The sequence below is a fragment of the Eleutherodactylus coqui genome, chromosome 4 (assembly GCF_035609145.1).
Source record: "Eleutherodactylus coqui strain aEleCoq1 chromosome 4, aEleCoq1.hap1, whole genome shotgun sequence".
Lineage (NCBI taxonomy): Eukaryota > Metazoa > Chordata > Amphibia > Anura > Eleutherodactylidae > Eleutherodactylus > Eleutherodactylus coqui.
In genome coordinates, this window is record NC_089840.1 from 31501898 (window position 1) to 31524528 (window position 22631).

The following is a 22631-nucleotide window of genomic DNA, read 5'->3' on the forward strand; positions in this document are numbered from 1 at the left end:
ATCTTGAATTCATGTAAGTTAGCTAAGTGTTCCCTCTCCATCTCTCTGCATAGATAGCCTGAATTCTTTTATCCCTCCCAATAGCACAGGGATAAGTGTCAGTGTGGTGTAAGTCTGTATTTACACAGGCAAGCGCTAGATCAGTCCTAGAAACTCGCAATCTGCAAATTTTGCCTGCAACCGTGCGCATTGGTGCATTTGTGATTTTGACACGCACAAAAAGAAGTTTAAAAATAGTAAAAAAAAGCATCACACTCACATCTCAGATGTTTATGGCATACCCATAGGATATACCACAAAAGTGTGATAACTGGGATTTGCACCTTTCGAGGTTACAGAACCTGTGTAGCACAGCAAACTCTGCAGTTCCTGCAGCTTCCCAGTGGGAGGCGATAAAATAAATGCAATTTCCTGTGAAAAGTGACCTGATTTTACCTAACAGATTGAAAACGTGTCAGTGCGGGTCTCCAGGGCCTGGAGAGTCATGAGTTGTGTCCGGTATTGCGGATCAACTGAATGGGGCTGAGGTGCAATACCGCTTACAACCTGTGGATAAGTGTGGCGCTTTTCAGGTAGGAAGTTGCCATTTGCAATGTTTTCTTTTTCTAGCTCTGTAGATGCATGAACATTTTGAAAGGAGCAAAAACCACACATCATTTTGATTGGTCATAAAATCTTTATTTCATTACAACATTACCCATTGTTCTTCCCCGATCAACGAAATACAAAAGTATAAAATCCGCTCGTTCACAGTTCAGGACAGATCAGTGCACAATCATATAAATCATCAAGTCCAGTCTTGTCTTTTATCCATCACATTCCCCTGATGCTCAGCCGATGAAGACCTCACTACAGAGACCGCCGGTATCGGCAGCACCCAGCGGACCGTGGCCCCCGCCGGGAAAAAGAGGGCGCCAAGAACTTCAGTGCTTTGACCTCATTCACACAGCAACATTTCAGTGCAGCTCCTGCACCATTTTAGCATGATACTGAATGATATGAAGACTCACGCTGCAGGCGATGCAGCACAGACTATTCTGCACGTGCGCTGCAGCTTCATTCATTTACATGGGACCACCGCTTATACCTCTATTTCACGCGCTCTGCCATCTCCGGGGGTCCTATTGCAGTGCAGCAGCAGAGCGCACGTGACTGACGCTCGCTTCATAACTTAAGGAGTTTTCAAAGTTATTTCTGTTATATCGTTGTGGGCTTCTTATACCAAAAACGATATAAAACAAATATACTCACCGCAGCGCTGGTCCGCCGTTGTGGCAGACCGGCACTGCCGCATCTGACAGGTGATGTCACCCAGTCTGGCGCCGTCCCATAAAACCTGTCAAATGGGCTTCTAATGTAGAAGGCCAAGGCAGATATATGGGATGTCCCTGCTGGCCTTCCATTAGCTGCAGCGGTCTCGTGGGTAAAAAACGCCCATGACTGCTGCTGCCAATGTAAACAGCACCAGAGCGTCGGGGAAGTAGCGCACAGTGCGATCTCAATGTGATTTCTTATTTTTATTTTACACACAACTCCAGCTGCCCCCAATGATATAATATGTCAGAAAACCCCTTTAGGCTGGGTTCGTCGGAAATCTTGCGGTTTGGCCGCAGCAAAAACCGCGAGTTTGCGGTTTAAGCCGCGGCGGCTTTGAAGCGGCCGGCGCTCCCATAGAGGAGAGTGCGGCCGCAGCGAAGAATGGACATGCTGCTTCTTTTGAAGCCGCAGCTTCAGCCGGATTTACCGCAGCGGATTAGCCGTCCCGTGTGGACGAGATTTCTGAGAAATCTCATCCACATGGCTGGCTAATCCCGGGATTAGCGGCCGCGGGCGGTTTTGCCGCGGGCGGATCTGCTGCGGCAAAACCGCGGCAAATCCGCCCTGTGTGACCCTAGCCTTAATGAGCCAGACCCCATTCCGGAGATCAGTGGGATTATAAATGGTGTGCAAGTCATCTATACCTGTATCCTATAGACAGGAGATAAAGAGGTCGTCACAAAATAGAAGTTAATTACCATGCAGGTTGTATACAAGAACATTAAATAAAATAGTCACCAAATGTGGATATTGAGTGGCGCCCCCATGGGACATTTAAATACAACTAAAATACACAACATGATCTGATGCGGCAGAGTAAATGAATACAAGTTGAGTGGCATTTACTGCGGCGATCCGGTAAGTAGTTAGTGGTATTCAGAGCCCCTTTAAAAAAGTTTTACCACCACAAGTTGTCACCCATCCATAGGATAGGTGAGAACTTACTGATTGGCGGTGGTCTGACTGCTGGGACCCCCCACCGATCCCAAGGATAGGGGCTCTGGAACATCCCCTTATGGATGGAGTAGCAGTTGTGTGCACAGCCGCTGCTGCATTCATTCAGAGATACAAGAAGTTAAGCGTCCAGCACTTAAGAATATGTGATGGACAGTAAAGTAACTGATGGCGAGGAATATTCTTCAGAGGTGGATGTATGAGAGAGTACATGGGAGTGTGCACACAGGACCTTGAAAAGTCAGATTTTAGTCCGGCATCACAGGAATGAGGAAACGGGCAAGTATAAAAAGATACATTCCCGACTCCGTCACCTCGCCTAACAGCACACAAAGTTAGTTGATGGTGCTTTAGGCAGGTGACAGGTTCCCTTTCCATCTGATACATCTTCAGTATCTGGAGTGGTGATCAACGGTGTAACCTGAAGATCCGGGGCCCTAATCCAAAATCTGTAACAGGACCCCCAACTATAATGCTTTATTCATACTACTAGGCTTCCTACATAAAGGAGAGGCCTTATGGGCCCCCTAAGGCTCCTGGGACTGGGTGCAACCGTATCCTCTGCATCCCCTATAGTTACGCCCCTGGCAGTGGTTGCCAACTGGTTAAACTCCCTTTGGCTGGCAGAGCCTACTGGGTCCTGTAGTTTCAGAGCAGCTGGAGAGCCGCAGGTTGAAGAAGACTGACTGCTACCAAGTACAACAATGAGGTCTATAGACAGACTGCAGTAGATCAGAGTGGTCATCAGAGATCAAGTATAACCAACGAGGAATTGACAGAAGTCCAAAGCCAGACGACATGGACAAAATCAAGTCCAGCAGCAAATGGCAAATACAAAGAACATTGGTGTCGTGGGTATCAATTTAAAAAAAGATTTTCCATCTTTGAATGACATCTTGGTCGTTGAACGTTGTAAGTTTTGGTTATTCTGCAACTATATTTTTTGGGTTTTGTCTAATATCTACTATTTGGATCAGATCTTGCTTTTTTCTGCCCCTGGATGTTGGATACCTTCCCCTTTTTCCACTCTCCCCCTTTTTTTATTAATGGAAAGGTAGGGTGAGGCAGGGTTAGGTTCCCGCATGGTGTCGCCCTTTTTCAGGGCGGTTACTCCGTTTTTCCTTCTTTAGACTAAGGTTTGGGGTGCAATTAGGCCTTTTTAAATAATTAATAAAAGTTATAGATCAATGTAAACACCAAGAACAGGTAAGGCACGTGTGGAAGCAGAAGAAACATGGATTCCTTCCCATTAGATTATTCCCAATTCCTTCCTCCATTTCTGGCATGGTGTATAAAGTCCCCGAGAGGATTAATGCACCCAGTCTTTGGGTTCTCGCAGAACCTCGAGGATCTCGGCCTCCCGGGAATCTGCAGCAGGTATGTGCATGTACTCCCACCTGGGGAAAGAGCGACAAGACAAGTTACAAGCACGCCCTCAGGAAAACATTTATTTAGCAAGTTTCTCATTCTTTATTTTTTCTCTACTTCATCCCACTTTCAAGGAAAAAAATAAATACATTTGCGTTAATCTAGTTTTATGAGAGTATATTTTGTAAGAAGAGTTTTATTTTTAAATGGTAACATTTTCTGTACCATATAAATATACTGAAAACGTAAAGCTTAACTGTGCTTTTAGAAAACTTGCCGTGTCAGAGCAACATGTCAAAAGTTGTGATAAATTAGGAGTCAGGTGCCCAGACCCCTGCTGATTCCATAGAAGTCTATGTATTCGTCTTCAGTTGCCAAGAGGAGCCAACATGCAACAATGATAGCCGAGGGGCACAGTGGAAGAGTGTTGTAGCCCATTCATTTCAGCAATCAGCAGGGCTCCTCAAATGATCAAAATTTGGACTTTTTCTTAAAGCGCAGTTAGACTTTAAAAAGTTCTAAGTGGAGTGCCATTTTTCGGAAGGAGTAAAACTGTTGCTTTTCCAAGTCTATAAGATGCAGCAAAATATGTTAACTTGAGTCTGTGGGTCAGTACAAATGTGGCGATATTTAATTTAGTTATTTTCTTTTTCTGCTTTAAAAGAATAAAATCTCTTCAAAAATAAAAAAAAGAAGAAAGTTTCCTTTTATTAACAACCATAACTTTTTTGAATCTTTTTGTCGTCAGGGCTGTATGAGGGCTAGTTTCTTGTGGGATGACCCATGGTTTCTACTGGAACCATTTGAATATAGACAACAGTTTGATGACTTTTTAGGAAGAAAAGAAAAAAAAAAATGACTGAAGATAATTTAAGCTAAAAGGTGACCAACCCCTGTGCGCCCCCCCCCCCCCCAGCTTCTATGCAGAGTTATGCGTTTCCACGGTTACACACAACAAACCTGTTCCTTACTAGAGTAATAAATACCTGGCGGTCAGTGGCAGCGACATGAGGATGCTCTCAATCCTGGAGCCCGGGGTCGCCAGCCCAAATTTGGTTCCTCGGTCATAAACCAGGTTGAATTCCACATATCTGGGATTCAGAAAACAAAACGGCGTTAACCTCAATATATTAAACACCAGAAACAATACGGCGGCAAGTTAGTGGTATGAAACGAAGTCAGCATTCTGAACAAGCAGGAAAATGTAGCGCATAACTAGCCAGAACCTCCGACGGCAGAGAACTGGGAATTCATTACTGTACATGAGCGCCACCCGGTGGCAACAGTCAGGTGGCTATTGATTTGTCTTACATAGTGTACTGGGTGAGTCGATTGAAGCACAACCCAGGAATTTCAGTTTGGCGACTTAAATCACTTTAATAGTCCGGTTTCCTGAGGCTTAAGGTAACCGGCCACCAACTATAAACACCTTAATTAAAATGGGTTTTCCAGTGAAATACTATTGATGACCAATCCTGATAGGTCATCAACAGATGATCAGCCGGGGTCCGCCGCTCAGTCCCCCAGCTGATCAACACATGCTTGCCAATGTGCGTCACCTGTGGATGCGAGGAGTTACCATTATAGTTGGTCGCTCCATGCTATATGTACCAGTATAGCTGGCTGCGTTTACACTGAACGATATGGTTCACTTTGCCCGTTCTGTGTAAAAAAGTTTTAGACCTCTGGTCCGGGGCGTGTAGAGGTGCCATATACCACCGCCCGCTGTGTGCCTCCGCCTGTGCTCAATGTCCCACGCAAGCACTTATGAGCGGGGACGTCACTCCTCGTCTGAATTACTTGGGATTAGTGCAGCGCTACAGTAAAAGTGCATGGAAATCCCCGATATGGTCCAAGTTCAGTCATCACTGAGGAAGTATATAAAGTATAACCTTTATTAATTTACAAACTCATTATAGAATATTCAAGTGCAATCTGACAGGAGAAACACAAAAGCTACCCCATCTCACCTCAAGCAAACAAGACTGAGGAGAGAAGGAGCCTCGTGTAGAGGCAAAACTCTTCTACTAATCCAACCAGTAGAGATGAAACATTATGCTGAAAAAGAGAAGGTACTAGAAAAAAAAAATTGGCCCAAAAACCTTCCTTCTATCAACTCAGTCATATGAAAAGGACAGGACTGAGGAGAGCGAGAGGGTAATCATGTAAAGGCCAAAAAAAATAATTCTGAAATCTATTCATCTATCTGTATATCTATCCTTCACCTACTAACTATCCAAAATAAATGAAATAGAGTTGAAAAAGTAGAGCGTACTGATAAATGATATTGGCTGCATATTTCAACTTTTATTCATTCAATTGAATAGATAAAGAATTGAAAGGATAAAAAGTACTCAAACAATGATGACCCTATAACTCCTCCAACGCGTTTCTGCCAAACAAACATGGCTTCATCCAGGGTCTTCTAGAAATAATGAAAAATAGAAGTTTTGGGACCAATGACCTGGGGTAGAGGTTAGGGAGAGGAGGCATGTATTAAGAGACTAATATAGAGGCAAATATGCACCGATATTCTTGAGTACTAATGAACCAATATTTTATCAACCTTTGCTGATCTGACAGCCTCCTAAACCTCTATATTGTAAGGAGATAAACCACTAAGCTCTCCCTACTACCCTGCTTCCCTGAAAATAAGACCTAGCATGATTTTCCAGAATTTTGAGGATTCAAAATGATTTTTCAGGCTTTTTGGGGATGCTTGAAATATAAGCCCTACTCCAAAATTAAGCCCTGCTAACAGTTAATTTTAAAAGTCAATTTAAATCGTGTCCAGGCAGATATACATGTAAAAAAGTTAAACCTTTTTGAACAAAAGTTAATATAAGACACTGTCTTATTTTTGGGGAAACCGGGTAATAAGGTTTATTAAATGAACACACATCCCTCAACACATTCCTTCCTTGTAAAGACCCTGTAATAACTGGTCAATAGTGACATTAGCGCAGAGCAACACTGGGACAGAAAATACTCCCGTCCCCCTATTAATCATGCCATATAGCAGCGTGTGTGGCATTCAAATGTCAGCCTTGGTATGTACTGAGGCTGACCGAGTTTATAAAGGCAGGGCCCCACCTTCCAGCGACGTCATTATGCTGCTGCCAACCAAATCAAGACGCCACAGGAATCCTGATCACGTGATCAATGATCACCCCCCATTGCGCAAAGAACTGTACTACTCCGCCCTTCATTTAGCGGGGCTACAGGGACGCGACCGCGCTCCCCAGCAACATGCTGAATCTAACCATTTGCAAAACTCAATGACTAGCAGCGGCTGAGAGATATAGGAAGGGATGAAACTACATAGAAGTTGGTTTAATAGTACATAGCCAGACATGCGATAACATTACCCTAGCTGTGAAATCAAGAGCCATTTATAGGGATCTGTATAATAAAATCGGAATAGTCAACGCATAATTAAGGTGAAAAACTAGCAGACCATTAATAAGCCCCGACTAGAATGGGGTACGATATAAATGGTCCATAGGGCTGAATTCATTTTACATCTGGATTTCTACATTTATAATATTTTATAGCTATAGATAAACGAAAGGCACCAAAAAACTCACTTGAATATGAATAAAATTACAAAAAACATAAGATAACACTTCATTAAGGCCCTTCCCAACCTACCGGATATATCTAATGGGCCTCTTTCTTGAGGATCAAATCGTCCCAGTTGCCTCCACTGGTGGTAAAATGCATTCAATGCCTTAACGACAGGCGACTGCGATCACGGTCAGGATGTTCACTTATAGGTTTGGCTAGGGGTTTGTCCCTCTTATTCCTAATGCCTCCAAGATGGTCTCCTACACGTCTATGTATTTGCCTGATGATTTTCATCAAGTCCTCCTAAACTTCAGATTCTCTCTTTTTCCATCTCTCTGGGGTTTCGATACAAACATTTCTTGCCATTAACGGCCGGGTTAATGCGGCCTGAAACGCCCTTGTCAAACTTTGTTGAAGATAAGCTCTTTGTAAGAATCTCTGCACCTCTTCCTCTTAGAATCATTCTGGGCTGAACAACTTCTCTGACTACAGAGATATTGTCCCCTAGGAATACCGTTTCCAACGGGCTGTGGGTGACCGCTGTCCCAATGGAGCGAGCCGGTGAGTGCCATTGGTTTACAAACCCTCTGGTAATTAAACGATTGTCGTTTTTTATCATTTCGAGATCCAAAAATGTTAACCGGGTTTCAGATATTTTATGGATAAAACAACCCAAAGTCATTGATATTCGATAGTTTAATACATTCCATAAGCCTACTCTCCACTGAAGTCCAAATGAGGACCATGTCATGTTCCATAGCCAAACTTCACGGGGCCACTCCTCATGTGTCACCACTAGAGATGAGCGAGCGTACTCGGAAAAGCACTACTCGCTCGAGTAATTTGCTTTATCCGAGTATCGCTGTGCTCGTCCCTGAAGATTCGGGTGCCGGCACGGAGCGGGGAGCTGCAGGGGAGAGCGGGGAGGAACGGAGGGGAGATCTCTGCCTCTCTCCCGCCCGCTCTCCCCTGCGATTCACCTGTCAGCCGCAGCGGCACCCGAATCTTCAGACCCGAGCACAGCGATACTCGGATAAAGCACATTACTCGAGCGAGTAGTGCTTTTCCGAGTTCGCTCGCTCATCTCTAGTCACTAACCACCACTGTGTCCTCCCACCATCCTAGATATAAGGTAGCATAAGTAGGGGCACACGGTGTCCCCATGGCAGTTCCATTTTTTTTTTTTTAAACCAAAAATGAGCACATTATGCTCAAGGATGAAATTTAGCATATCAATGAGGAAATAGTGTTCCTCTATTTCTACACTACTAGTTTAAAAAGTGCTAAACAGCCTTTATTTCACCATCATGGGGTATAGAAGAATATAAAGCTTCAACCTCAAGACTGACTAATAAAAGCATGTTGTTCAATGGGGATATCCTGCAGCCTTTTAATCTGTAGTACCAAACATAGTATGGGAGTGACGCCACAGAAGGTCTTGGTATAGTGTCCACATAGATGCCAGCATTCTGTGTAAGAGTATCCGTCCCGGCCACAATTGAGTGGCCTTTCAATGGAGGGTAACCCTTGTGAATCTTAGATTATCCAGTTACTTCTACATTCTATGGACTAAAGGCCCTTCTACACGTTATGATTATCGCTCAAAATTCGTTCAAACTGCCGGAAGTAAGCAATAATCGTTACATTAGCCAGCTTGGGTTTGTGGAGCAAGTTCAGAGAAAAGTGGGGCTGCCCGTTTACAGGAGAGTTGTCATTGGGAGATCCAGGGCGATAAATCTCCTGCGAACCTCGCATGACAAGCTTTCCATAGGCAGCAAGACATCCACGAGCGAAGAATCATAGCAATTCTCCACTCACAGGATTCAAATTTCGGCATGCTGCAATTTGCTGTGTTTCTCCAGAATGAACCCATCTATTAGATAGGCTCACCGCGGAGACATGTCAGTGCTCCCCCCTGCTCCCCTGCAGCAGAATATCGCTAGCGATATTCTGTCACGGCCGTGGACAGACAGTCTTACCAGGATGGTGAGCGGTCTGCAAATCATGTCCTATGAGGCACAGTTAAAGGATCTGGGAATGTTTAGCTTTTAAAAAGAAGGCTGAGAGGAGACTTAATAGCTGTCTACAAATATCTGAAGGGTTGTCACACTGCAGAGGGATCAGCCCTATTCTCATCTGCACAAGGAAAGACTAGAAAGAAAGAGATGAAACTGAAAGGGAGGAGACACAGATTAGATATTAGACAGTGAGGGGGATCAATGAGTGGAACAGGTTACCACAGGAGGTGGTGAGTTCTCCTTCAATGGAAGTGTTCAAACAAAGGCTGGACAAATATCTGTCCGGGATGATTTAGGTGATCCTGCACTGAGCAGGGGGTCGGACCCGATGACCCCGGAGGTCCCTTCCCACTCTACCGTTCTATGATTCTACATGTAATCGCAGGCAGTCGTGCATTATTCGTTTAATTGTCGTTTAGTGCTGATTTTTAGCCGGGATAAAGACCATTGTTTAATCGCTCAAAATTCGCTCCGTTTGAATGGAATTCTGAGTGGCTGCAGGGTGGGTTTTCTTTGCCTTACTCATCATGTACTCTGTGGGGAGGAGACAATGGAATCCTGCAGGCCAGAGAATCAAACACACGCCCAGCTGAGCAAACAACTCGGAGGAAATGCAGATGATTAAAGCCATTATCTGAACATATAATTTTATTCAAAACGGTCTTCAGTTCGTTCAGCGGTGCAGTTTAAGCAATAATCGTCGCGTGTAAAAGGGCCTTAAGGGGCAACATGAAATTAAGTTTATTTTGATCAATAAAACATTTTTCTTTTGCCAATGTAAGCAATTTTTCAAGACTTTTTATGATGAAGCATTGGATTCGATCCACGTTTCTTCTAACATTTGTTATCATTCAGAAGGTCTAGACCGTCTCAATCTCTCTTGGCTCAAGAACAAGGTTCCTCCTTTGTCTGCTGGTTGGATAATGATATTCAGATAGTTTTCTAGATTAAACAATGCCATTCTCTCATCCTTGGACAAATCGTGTTTGCGCATCGCTGTTTTTTCCAGTTCTCTAAATTTTCCTTCAACTAGACTAACTAATAAGTCTACATTCCCCTACAGGGAGTGTCTTAAGACTCTTAAGATGTAATTTAGTAAACGGACCCTCAGATACCGAGCGTTCTCCTCCCTCAAATAATTCCTCAAGATCTTTTAAGACCCTTTTTTGGTCTTTCAATTCTTACACAAAGAGGTTAAGATCTTTTGTCCGATGAAAAACAGAAAATGTAACAGTCGGCATGAAAGATCTTTTTTCAATAGGGAGAATTCAGAGTATGAAAGTTGTTTATTGGCAGGTTTAACCCTTTCCAATCCACTGTCTGACGTCTGAAGACCTACTGATTGAAGGCTGTACAGCTCCGATGTTGGAAGACGTCCGGCAGGGTATTCTTACTGTATATTACTGGCTGCTCTGTTGTCGGGGGCTTCACCAGCATGTCCCATACCGCAGTACTGGCTCTAGCCAGCAGATGGCACCATTGTATAATGGCAGAAAGAGAAAGTTGCCTTAATCCAAAATTGGATTGCAAAGGGTTAATGATTTGTAGTTCGTCAGTTCCATCAAGGTCTCTTTTCTGCCCCTCAACTGTACTGCGTGATTGGTTGAGGGTTCAATAAATGCCTCCTCATACCCCTGCCTCTATGTGGGCCGTAATCTCTATAACCATTTCCACCATTAGGTGTTCTCCTGGGATTATCCCGTTTGGTCTGGATACATCCAGATCCGAAGTATCAATCGGAGGTTGTAACATCTGACTATTAACTTTACTGGTGTAACCATAAATCTTACTATCCCTGAATTCCTTAAGGTCCTGTACATGTTGAGGATGTTTTCGCTCTAAGAGCAGAGGTAAATGTTTGAGCCGTATTTTCACAAAGCTGTTCCCTTCTAACATGAGAGAATTGGTGGAAAAGGGCTTTACAGCTGGAATAGATGGATCTAACCGTGCAGACAATCTTGCAAATAACTTTTTCTCTTAGTCTAAAACAAGCTTCATTAAACATTTGTGAAGTATCCGTTTCTTCCTTATCCGATTTCTCCTGAAAGGAGAGAAATAGTGTTCTCCCTGCCTGCACAATATTAATTTTCAGCCCTTTAGGGACCATTCCTTCCTTTAAGGCCTCCTGTCCACAGGCGATTTTTCACTGTTTCCCGCGGCCGCAAGAAACGCAGTGAACGGTTTCCATAGACTACTATGGAAAGCGCAGCCCCGCATGCTGCAATTTGCCGTCAATCTCCAGCAAGATAGGCTCAGCGCGGAGAGCAGTCAGCTGTCCCCTGCTCCCCGACGGCAGCTACGCCCATGGACAGGGGGCCTAAATAACTCTACTCCTTAAAGGCCTCACTAAAGGCCTCCTTAAGGGCTTCCGTCTCCAGATTCCGCTGCAAATAGCCTCCATAGCATGCTATGGAGAAGGGTTTCTTCCTGCACACGACCAGAAACCAATTGCTCCGTTTTTAAGCAGATTCCGCACAGACGGCTTCCTTCAAAGTCAATGGAAGCCATCCGATTCGCGGCCCTTCTGCAGTGGAAGGTTGCGGACTACGCGTCATCGCTAGGCGATTATACAGGAAGAGCAGGAGTTGCGTTTCTCCTGTCAGTCTGCACGTTGACCCTTTCCAGTCCACTGTCTGACGTCTAAAGACATTCTGATTTAAGGCTGCACAGCTTCGATGTTTGAAGACGTCCGGCAGGGTATTCTTACTATAAATTACTGGCCACTGTGATTGGGAGTCTCTCCAGCATGTCCCATACTGCAGTACTGGCTCTAGCCAGCAGATGGCGCAATTGTATATTGGCAGAAAGAGAAGTCCCCTAGGAAACCCTGAATCCAAAATTGGATTGCAAAGGGTTAATATTCTAGGAGTTTGTAAATGAATGAAGGTTATACTTTATATACATGTACTGCTGAAGCGGCCCCGCGCTCGCTGTAATACAGGCATACGGCACAATGAAACGGTTGTGTAATATGTCTGCCATCCATGTCTTATGGCTTTGAATCTCACCGTCCTCTTCTCAGCTGCTGCCACATCTTCTCCTCGGGGCTGAAGGAGTCGTTCTTGTGTCGGTCCACAATGGGGATGTAACACGGCACCACAGCCTTGGCGCAGCTCTTCACAAACTGGAAGAGTTCCTCTCTGGACGGCGAGTCCAGATCATCAAAGAAGATGCCGCCGACCCCTCTGCGTTCACCTCGATGCTTGATGAAGAAGTAGTTGTCACACCTGAGAAGATATCAGCCGTTAATAACCAAGCTGCGAAGATGTAGCAAGACTGAAGGATGACTGATAAACCCCGAAGCTCATCTCACACCACGGATTACTGTTATCTCATGCCATAAAGTAACGAGAGATCCCCTATATTGTTATATGAAGGACAGTAAAGACACAGGGCGCCTAAAGTGTGGAGGCTTATAGAAAATGGAAACCATGAACACAAATATGCTGACCGTTCCTGGAGAGAATATAAAGTAGGCATCTTGGGGTCAGGGATTTAGCCACTTGTTGGCAGCCCAGTGAGCAGGACGAGTCAGGGCCCATTGATTTACACGGGTGTATTTTTGGTTCGTATTACGTCTATTTTTTACGGATGCAGCGTACAACAGTATTGATTTGCGTAGTTTATTCAGACACGTTTAGGCTTGCAGAGGGGAAAAAAAACAAAACAGTATGTCCCATTTGTGGTTGTATTTACAGACCGAAACACAGTCATTAAAGTCAATGAGATTACATAAAAACACAAATCTAGTTGCAAAAAAAAGAAAAAGCAGTTCATTCGTATTTCAGAAACAATGAGGGGGGGGGGTAGTGAAATCAATTGGGTCTGCTTGTATTTTTTTTGCGTGCATGAAAAATGCAATGCATACAGATGAAAAATGAATAAAAAAATTGCACACAGCAACAATGTATGCAACATGCACACGTAGGGGATAAAGGTGCATTTTACATGGACCGTGATTACATACAGCAGTGTGAATTGGCACGTCGTGGAAAAAGTCACAAAAAAGGGAAAAAAAAGCGTAAAGGGATTTACTGTGGGAGATTTTCAATGTAATTTGCTGCAGAACTGCTGTTGTGAAGGTTGGTGCAGAATGTCACAGATGTCTACGACGGAACGTCCCACCCAAAATGCACGACACGTGTAGAAAGTGCATTTCCACCCCTGGAAGCTGCCATAGGATTGCGTTAACAAACGCAATCCTATGCAGACGGCCGCGATTTGGCCGCACGAAATCTCGCGCAGCATGCTCTATTTCTGCGCTGGGCTCGCAGAGCCCCACACAGAAACGTCACGGGCCGGCACCGCTCTGCTCACGCGCCGGCTGCCAGCACATGAAAGAGCCGGGACCGCGGGAGCAGGTGAGTGTCACGCTGCTCTCTGCAGACACTCAGGTCGGGTCCCACTCCGAGAATTCTCGCATCCGGATCCGACCCGGCCGTCTGCAGGAGGCCTATGTTGTGCCATGTGCAAATCCATCCATGGGCCTAATTCACACGGGTCCAGAAACACCTGACATGGATGTACTATAATACACAGCAGAAATCAGAGGATTAGCATTTGAATGGGCCTAGATCTGAGCCCCCGGAACATTTAAGAGGGCGAACCCGCAGACGGCCACTGAGCACGGTTCCCACGCAAAAAGAATAATTTTTTTCTCTCTTCCTCGCAATGCAGATCTCAAAAATGTATGAAGATGGACCAACAGGACATACTGCGACTTATTACGCATGACTGAACACCAATTCAGTGAATGACTGGTTGATCCAAAGTAGTCGGGTGTAAAGTCAGTTGGACTTGTGAACAAATTTGTATAGAGATCCCCGCTATGAATAGCATCGCTGCAAATAACCAGGGCCCTGTGTAAAAGCAAGCAAATGACTATTAGTCGAACAACCAAGCGAAATATAAACCTACCTTATTGGGCTCCTTCTACATCATGTTGGCAGAGGTCAGCATTCTGTATCAGCCGCCCATGAACACCCCACCCTTACTATCAGCCGGGCCCAGCCTGTCCGTTACAGCCATTATCTGCCCGCAGAGATGGGCTGTGCCCACAGGGGGGGTCGTTACCATGAAACAGGAAGAAAACTTCACTTAGGATGTAAGGTGAGAGCGGACAATTACGTAATTCCAGAAGTGATCGCAGCGCAGCACGCGGGTAACATCCATTTCTATGGACCCTTCAACAATCATCGTTCGGATTCTTGCAGGATTGTTGGGAATCTTAGCGCCAATCATTCAGTGTGAGCGGCTGCACAATCCGGAAGAGGAATAATAATTCGTGCATAGTTCACATTGTGCGGGCATGAAAAAAAAAGTTAAGGGACGATTGGCCCGTGTAAGCAAGCAGTCATTCCTTTATGGATGATGCCCGTTTACTAAGACCAGAGGCGGGTAGGCCAAAATGATCCCCTGACCCGTTCCACCGTGCGAGGCTGTGTGAAAGCACAAGCAATCATCGCTGGGACGACGGCCGGGCATCTGCTGCACCTGACAGGGGTCCTGCGTAAGAGGGCTCTATGGGAGTAAGGAACAGAAAATGAGCCTAAAGCACCTTATGGCATCCATGCTGGACTGTCAGCAGTCGGGTGCCACATAGAAGATAAAGCCAACCATCCGCTATGCGTGAATATGAAATCGTTCACTACATCCAATCACGGATCACGTACCATTTCTTGAACTTGGGGTAGAACCCCGGATTATGTTTGTCGCACGCCTCCTTCAGAGTCTGATGGAAATGTGTCACGTCCTCCAGGTTCAGGTAAGTCGGGGTTAAGTCCGTCCCACCTCCGAACCACCACTGCTTGTTACCTGCGGCAGGAAAGCAACAGATGTGATCACAGCAAGCCAACAGCGGTCAGGCACCTTACAGACTCAAGAGAAGCAGATAAACCATCAGGGGCGCCGCTGCTCCGCCGTACGTGTCCGAAAAAGCTGGCGCTTCTTAGATTACTCCACGTAGGGGAGGGTTTTTCTTTATACTCAATTACGAGCCGTACGAGAAGGCCGAATAATGGAGGCTCATGTTTTATACAACTGTACAGAACCAGGCCTCATGCACACGGACAGCCCCGCGCCGGCGCGCCCCCTGCCACGGACAGCCCCGCGCCGGCGCGCCCCCTGCCACGGACAGCCCCGCGCCGGCGCGCCCCCTGCCACGGACAGCCCCGCGCCGGCGCGCCCCCTGCCACGGACAGCCCCGCGCCGGCGCGCCCCCTGCCACGGACAGCCCCGCGCCGGCGCGCCCCCTGCCACGGACAGCCCCGCGCCGGCGCGCCCCCTGCCACGGACAGCCCCGCGCCGGCGCGCCCCCTGCCACGGACAGCCCCGCGCCGGCGCGCCCCCTGCCACGGACAGCCCCGCAGCGCCGCATAGGACGGTTTATGGACCTCCACGTGCCACCGTACAGCCTGCTGCATGCGGCAATGCTCAGACCATGGCCAACATTTATGAAAAGTATTTTAGTTAATACTCATGCAATTAATTTATGTATGATGTGACAGATCATCACACATGTGCCTTCTTCGTAAGAATCATAAGATGTTAAAGGGGGTTTTCCTTGACATTACTATTGACCTATCCTCAAGATAGCTCATCAACGGGCCATTGGGGTTCGCTGCTCGAAACCCCCAGCAACCAACTATTCCTGGCCACGCTGTCAGTGGAGAGAGCTGGAGGCAGACACTGTCTGCACTGAAGAGTCCTGCACTGGTAATGCAGGCGCAGCTCCCATTGAATTCAATGCAATACCGACCTGCACCACTGCAATGTGGACAGCGCTGTCAGCTTCCGGCTTTGTCAACAGCGAAATGGTTGATGGCCAAAGTCCTGAGTGGCAGACCCCACCTATGAACTACTGATGACCTATCCTCAGGATAAAGTCCTGGAAAAGCCCTTTAACTTTTATGTCACATTTTCTACATGGCGGTCTCTATGAAATAAAAATTCGATTTTTTTTCCTCACTTGCAACTTCTTTAAAAAGCTGTGTTTTACAAATGTGCCTTAAAATGGGTTTTCTGACACTTGAGAAAAAAGGCAGAGGGAGGGCACAAAACGAACTAGGGCATTATTACCAGTCGGAGGTCCATCGCAGGCTCGTGCTGTTCATTGTGTATGTTACCATTCAATCATAGGCTTCAGTAGTGACTCTGCCATGATTGGCATGTGCCCGCAGAAGACAGCGATTGGCTGAGCAGAATAGACATCACATGATCACAGCAGCAGCTTCCTGGTTTCGGAGCGGCTGTAATGGACCCAGAGGAACATATGAACATCAATTATGCCTCAAGTTCGTTATTCTGTGCCCTCCCCAGCCTTCAAGTGTTGCAAAACTCCTTTAATTATGGCACAGCCGAAGCCATGCCCACTTTTCACTCGTCAAACTAATGTCTATGGCACAAATAGTTATAGTGATCCCCCAGTCCTGGACAAACAAAGATGGCCGCCCCACTTCTGACTACCTGCTGCACATTAGTACGCATTGGTAGTCTAAGACACTGCATGCTGCTCCGACTGGCCAGCACTAATCACATGGACAGCATTGGCCAATCAGAGCGGTGTCATGTGTTAGACGGATGAGGCATACCATCTTTGTTTGTTACAGACCGGAGGGTTGCCTTAACAGACGTGTCACATAACAGACAAGTTCCCACATGTGACAATAGTTTTGGTCCCTCTTACCATCGGCCTCCTCGACTTCAAAGTATCTGTAGTTAAAGTGAATAGTGGGAACGTGCGGATTCTTAGGATGGATGACGGAGCTCACGCCCATGGCGCAGAACGGCAGTTTTCCTAAAATAGAAGAAATTTCATGACATTCGAGAAAAACGTTCCCAGGAGCCCAACGACCCGTACAAGGCGGGTTCAAAAGCGCGTTTAAGGGCAATCATCAGTCCTGTGTGAAGGCATAGGAGCGGCATCGCTCTGACGGTTGTCGGCCACTTAGCTCCGAACAGTCGTCTCGTGTAAAAGTACCCCAAGGGGCAACTGCAGGCCTAGCTTGGCATCTTTTGGTCCACGGACACGCGCCCCCCGCGGCCAGCCCACACCCGCCCATCGCTGTGCATCAGCAATATTAGATTTCCACCTTGTATATTTACAGCTTATTATAAGAGTTTTTCCGCATTGAAGACAAATATCAGATCCCCCCGGTGATAACGAGCCTGTGCACCCCTAATACCCCCAGTGATAACGAGCCTGTGCACCCCTAACACCCCCGGTGATAACGAGCCTGTGCACCCCTAACACCCCCAGTGATAACGAGCCTGTGCACCCCTAACACCCCCAGTGATAACGAGCCTGTGCACCCCTAACACCCCCAGTGATAACGAGCCTGTGCACCCCTAACACCCCCAGTGATAACGAGCCTGTGCACCCCTAACACCCCCGGTGATAACGAGCCTGTGCACCCCTAATACCCCCAGTGATAACGAGCCTGTGCACCCCTAATACCCCCAGTGATAACGAGCCTGTGCACCCCTAATACCCCCAGTGATAACGAGCCTGTGCACCCCTAATACCCCCAGTGATAACGAGCCTGTGCACCCCTAATACCCCCAGTGATAACGAGCCTGTGCACCCCTAATACCCCCAGTGATAACGAGCCTGTGCACCCCTAATACCCCCAGTGATAACGAGCCTGTGCACCCCTAATACCCCCAGTGATAACGAGCCTGTGCACCCCTAATACCCCCAGTGATAACGAGCCTGTGCACCCCTAATACCCCCAGTGATAACGAGCCTGTGCACCCCTAATACCCCCAGTGATAACGAGCCTGTGCACCCCTAATACCCCCAGTGATAACGAGCCTGTGCACCCCTAATACCCCCAGTGATAACGAGCCTGTGCACCCCTAATACCCCCAGTGATAACGAGCCTGTGCACCCCTAATACCCCCAGTGATAACGAGCCTGTGCACCCCTAATACCCCCAGTGATAACGAGCCTGTGCACCCCTAATACCCCATGTGATAACGAGCCTGTGCACCCCTAATACCCCATGTGATAACGAGCCTGTGCACCCCTAATACCCCCAGTGATAACGAGCCTGTGCACCCCTAATACCCCCAGTGATAACGAGCCTGTGCACCCCTAATACCCCATGTGATAACGAGCCTGTGCACCCCTAATACCCCATGTGATAACGAGCCTGTGCACCCCTAATACCCCATGTGATAACGAGCCTGTGCACCCCTAATACCCCATGTGATAACGAGCCTGTGCACCCCTAATACCCCATGTGATAACGAGCCTGTGCACCCCTAATACCCCATGTGATAACGAGCCTGTGCACCCCCAATACCCCATGTGATAACGAGCCTGTGCACCCCTAATACCCCATGTGATAGGAGCAGCGACGCACATGCTAGACCACCGCGCCGCTTACTACTACAGGACAGGTGGTGATCGCTGCGCTCAGCAATCTCCCTCCGTGCTGTAGATGTGAGTGGAGCGGCGGTCACACGCGAGCGCTCCATTCACATGGGCATGCATTGCACCGGTCAGAGTCCCAGTCGTCACACCCCCCCAGCGGTCAGACATTTATCCACTAAACTATATTAAAGGAGTTAAATACCTTTTAAAGGGAAAATCCCTTTAAAAAGATCTGTAAAGCTTAACTGCGGAAACTTTCCACCAACGCCAAAAAACGGATTCCTGCGTCCATTAGAAAATGGCGCAAGTTACAGCACAAATCTACGCCAGCTCACAGCACACAGATGTGCCTCTCTGGGTCTCCGTCGGGTCAAAAAGGTGACAAAATTACTAGAAGCATGGCACGCGCTCATAAATTTGGCGAATCTCACTCCAGCACGCCGTTACTAACGACTAGTGTCAGACTGACAATCTAGAGCGAATTTCCCCCTATGGATATGTATGGGGGATATCTGCTCAATGGAGGACTAAGATCCCGCTGAGTCCAACGGCGCCGCATGGCTGTACATTGTCCTCTGCCCTGGAAATACAGAGCAGAGGCAGCAAATCCAATGTACACCAGGTAAATGTGGCCTGAGGGTGCGGCAGACGATACCGCGAGGATACAGGTCTTACCATCTTTCGTCTTCAGGTCCTTGCCGCGGCTTCTCATCTGCTGGATGGCCTCCTCTGACAGGTAGCCGTGGACCACCGACACGTTGACTCCCGCTTTCTCAAAGATCTTGCTGTCCTGCAGGACGCAGCTGACCCCTCCGCCGCCTGGAAAGAAGGAAGACGCAAGAACCCATTAACAGAGCGGAGTAAGGGGGACGTATAAGAGCAACACCCTCAGGACCCAGCGGGCGACCGAGAACATTTCACCGGTCTCATCCTGTGGAGAACCACAAGTACCAAGGTGGCACATACATAAACGAGACCTAAAGGACTTCTGTGGGACTGAACTATCCATCCTCAGGACAGGTCATCAATAGTTAATCCACAGCGGTCCGCCGGCCAGGATCCACACCAATCAGCCGATCGCCGCTGGCACAATGTCTGCTTCCAGCTCCGTGCACCGACGCAGCCGCCCTGCGAACGGCTGACTGGTGTGGGCCGGCGCTGATCAACTACTACCGCCCCGAGGATAGGCCATCAATAGGTCAGAAGTGGACAACCCCTTTAAATAATCCAAAGCCACCAACTGTAAGGCTAGGGTCACACAGGGCGGATTTGCAGCAGTTTTGCCGCAGCAGATCCGCCCGCGGCCGCTAATCCCGGGATTAGCCAGCCATGTGGATGAGATTTCTCAGAAATCTCGTCCACACGGGACGGCTAATCCGCTGCGGTAAATCCGGTTGAAACCGCGGCTGCGGCGGGCGCAGCCGCGGTTTCAAGAGAAGCAGCATGTCCATTCTTTTTTTCATTCCGCTGCGGCCGTGCTCTCCTCTATGGGAGCGCCGGCCGCAGCGCGGCCAGGCCGCTTCAAAGCCGCCGCGGCTTAAACCGCGGCGGTTCTCCCGGCGGAAATCTCGCGGTTTTTGCTGCGGCCAAACCGCGAGATTTCCAACGAAAATCCGCCCCGTGTGAACCCAGCCTAAGAAGTCCTAAAACAATCGCACAGCGCCGCCTGCAACTTTTTTTTGCCCTTAGAACAGAAGTAGATTCAGACAAGACATGGGGCTTATTCACATGAGCGATGTTTCGCCTGCAGCGATGTTGCGAGATAAGATCGCAGAAGGTTCTATTTCTTGGGTTTTCCGAAGGAAGGAATCGCTCACTGTTCCCTACACTTCCATGGCACCTGGCCGCCCGGCGACGCGCAGACAAGTGCCATTATTTCCCCATTGAAGTCAACGGGAAGCACTTACAATATTTTCCCGCACGTTAAGAAAATTGTAATTTCACAGAAACTGTGATTTTTAAGAAAAAACCGCAAGCTGCCAAGTGCAACATGGCACCCCCCTGGGTAAATGTAGCTTTCAGGGCGCCGTCACACGCGGAGGATCCACTGTAGCGGCTAAAAACGGACCAGAGTTTTTTGGATTTGTTTTGCAGAGAAGCTGTTGATCTGCAGAGCGTGAAATCCGCGGTGCGACGCCGCAGCACAACTCACACGCCGCAGAGTCCGCCCCGCGGGGCAGTTTCTGCCAAGGGGATTTCTTGACATCCCAGCCACTTGGCTTCTACAATAAGATTCCTGTAGTGCACTCACCCACCCCCATATACTGGGCAAAGGGCATGCTGGCACCTGCAGTGCTCACCTCCCCTAGCACCATATACTGGGCATGCTGGCACCTGTACACTCACCAGCCACCCCCATATACTGGGCCACGGGCATGCTGGCACCTGCAGTGCACTTACCCCCATATACTGGGCCACGGGCATGCTGGCACCTGCAGTGCACTTACCCCCATATACTGGGCCACGGGCATGCTGGCACCTGCAGTGCACTTACCCCCATATACTGGGCCACGGGCATGCTGGCACCTGCAGTGCACTTACCCCCATATACTGGGCCACGGGCATGCTGGCACCTGCAGTGCACTTACCCCCATATACTGGGCCACGGGCATGCTGGCACCTGCAGTGCACTTACCCCCATATACTGGGCCACGGGCATGCTGGCACCTGCAGTGCACTTACCCCCATATACTGGGCCACGGGCATGCTGGCACCTACAGTACACTTAGCCCCCCTCCCCCCCTATACAGGGCTCCGGACATGCTGGCACCTGCAGTGCACTCACCCTCCGCCCTCTGCCAGCGGTCCACGGTGAAGCCGGCGCCCCCGTCCGCCGCCTGCAGCGCCCGGCACACCTCCGCCTGCGTCTCCATGATCATCAGCTCCATCCGGCTGCACATCTCCCCGCCGCTCCGCCGTAGCTGCTCCATTTCAGTCACCGGCGGAGCCATGAAGCCCGCGACCCGCCGCTCCAGCTCCTCCCCGGGGTCCACTATGGCCGCGTCTGCCCGCTGCAGGTGACTGTACCCGGCTACCAGTCCGGCTAACCCCGCAGCCACCAGCAGAGCCGGGCGCCGGGAGGAGCTGGACGCGGAGCCGTGCACAGCCCGACACATGGAAGAGCACTGCGGGAGCCTCCCCCGCACCGCCCGGCTGGCCCGCAACACCGCCTGCAGCGACATGTCCGACCGCTGCTATACACTGACCCCCGGTGTGTACACTGACAGCCGCACGTCTCCGGCAGTGGGCGGGGTTATAGGCAAGGGCTGCCGGGAAATGTAGTCCGAGCTAAGCCTCCAACCAAAAGACGTCCTCTGGAGTCATGTGGGCGGCTGCTGTAGAGAGGGTTGCCGGGAAATGTAGTCCTAGCCAAGCCTCCAATCAAAAGTTGTCTTCTGTAGTCACGTCGGTAGCTGCTGAAGAGATGGCTGCCGGGAAATGTAGTCTTTGCGAGAGAAATGCCGGAAAGTGCGGCGGCTGCTGACAGCTAGAGTTCTAGTAGAACAGGGGTGTCAGTCTCATTTTCACCGAGGGCCACATCAGTATTATTAGGGTTGCCTTCAAAGGGCCGATTGTAATTGTACAGTAAGGGGTCCTTCACACGAGCGTATTTGCGCAGCGTACTGCATATGCAATTTTTGTGCTCCTAATACGCTGGGAATAGAACCCATTGATTTTAATGAATTCGTTCACGAGCGGATTTTTTTCACATGATTCGCGATTGTGTGAAAATATACGCAGGAGGACTTATTTTGTTCGTATTATGCACTGCAATAGACCGCGGAAGTTAAAGGGGCGGGGCCAAATACGCAGTGAGTGCGCAGGAAACCTGCGTATTTACGCATCCTTTCAATGAGTCTGTGTTCCTTATTTGCGTACATAAAAACATGCCGAAGCAGGTGAAAAACACGGGCGGAAGTGATTTTTTGGGGCACGCAAATACGCAGCGTGACCAAAATACGCCTTTGTGAACGAGTCCTAATAGTGGCCGCAGTAGTAACGGTGACCCCCATAGTAGTCTCAGAGATGCT

The 22631-nt window shown here is 48.3% G+C and overlaps 1 protein-coding gene across 1 annotated transcript; it reads right to left on the minus strand.

Annotated features, from left to right (window-relative positions):
• Positions 1–656: 656 nt before the first annotated feature.
• Positions 657–21846, minus strand: CPOX (coproporphyrinogen oxidase). The gene is made up of 7 exons (XM_066599161.1): positions 21386–21846; positions 19276–19419; positions 16909–17019; positions 14897–15038; positions 12233–12451; positions 4626–4730; positions 657–3668 (listed from the first exon to the last, which is right to left on the minus strand). The coding sequence occupies exons 1-7, from the start codon at positions 21780–21782 to the stop codon at positions 3581–3583; spliced, it is 1206 nt and encodes a 401-aa protein (XP_066455258.1). The 5' UTR covers positions 21783–21846; the 3' UTR covers positions 657–3580.
• Between the last annotated feature and the right edge of the window lie 785 nt (positions 21847–22631).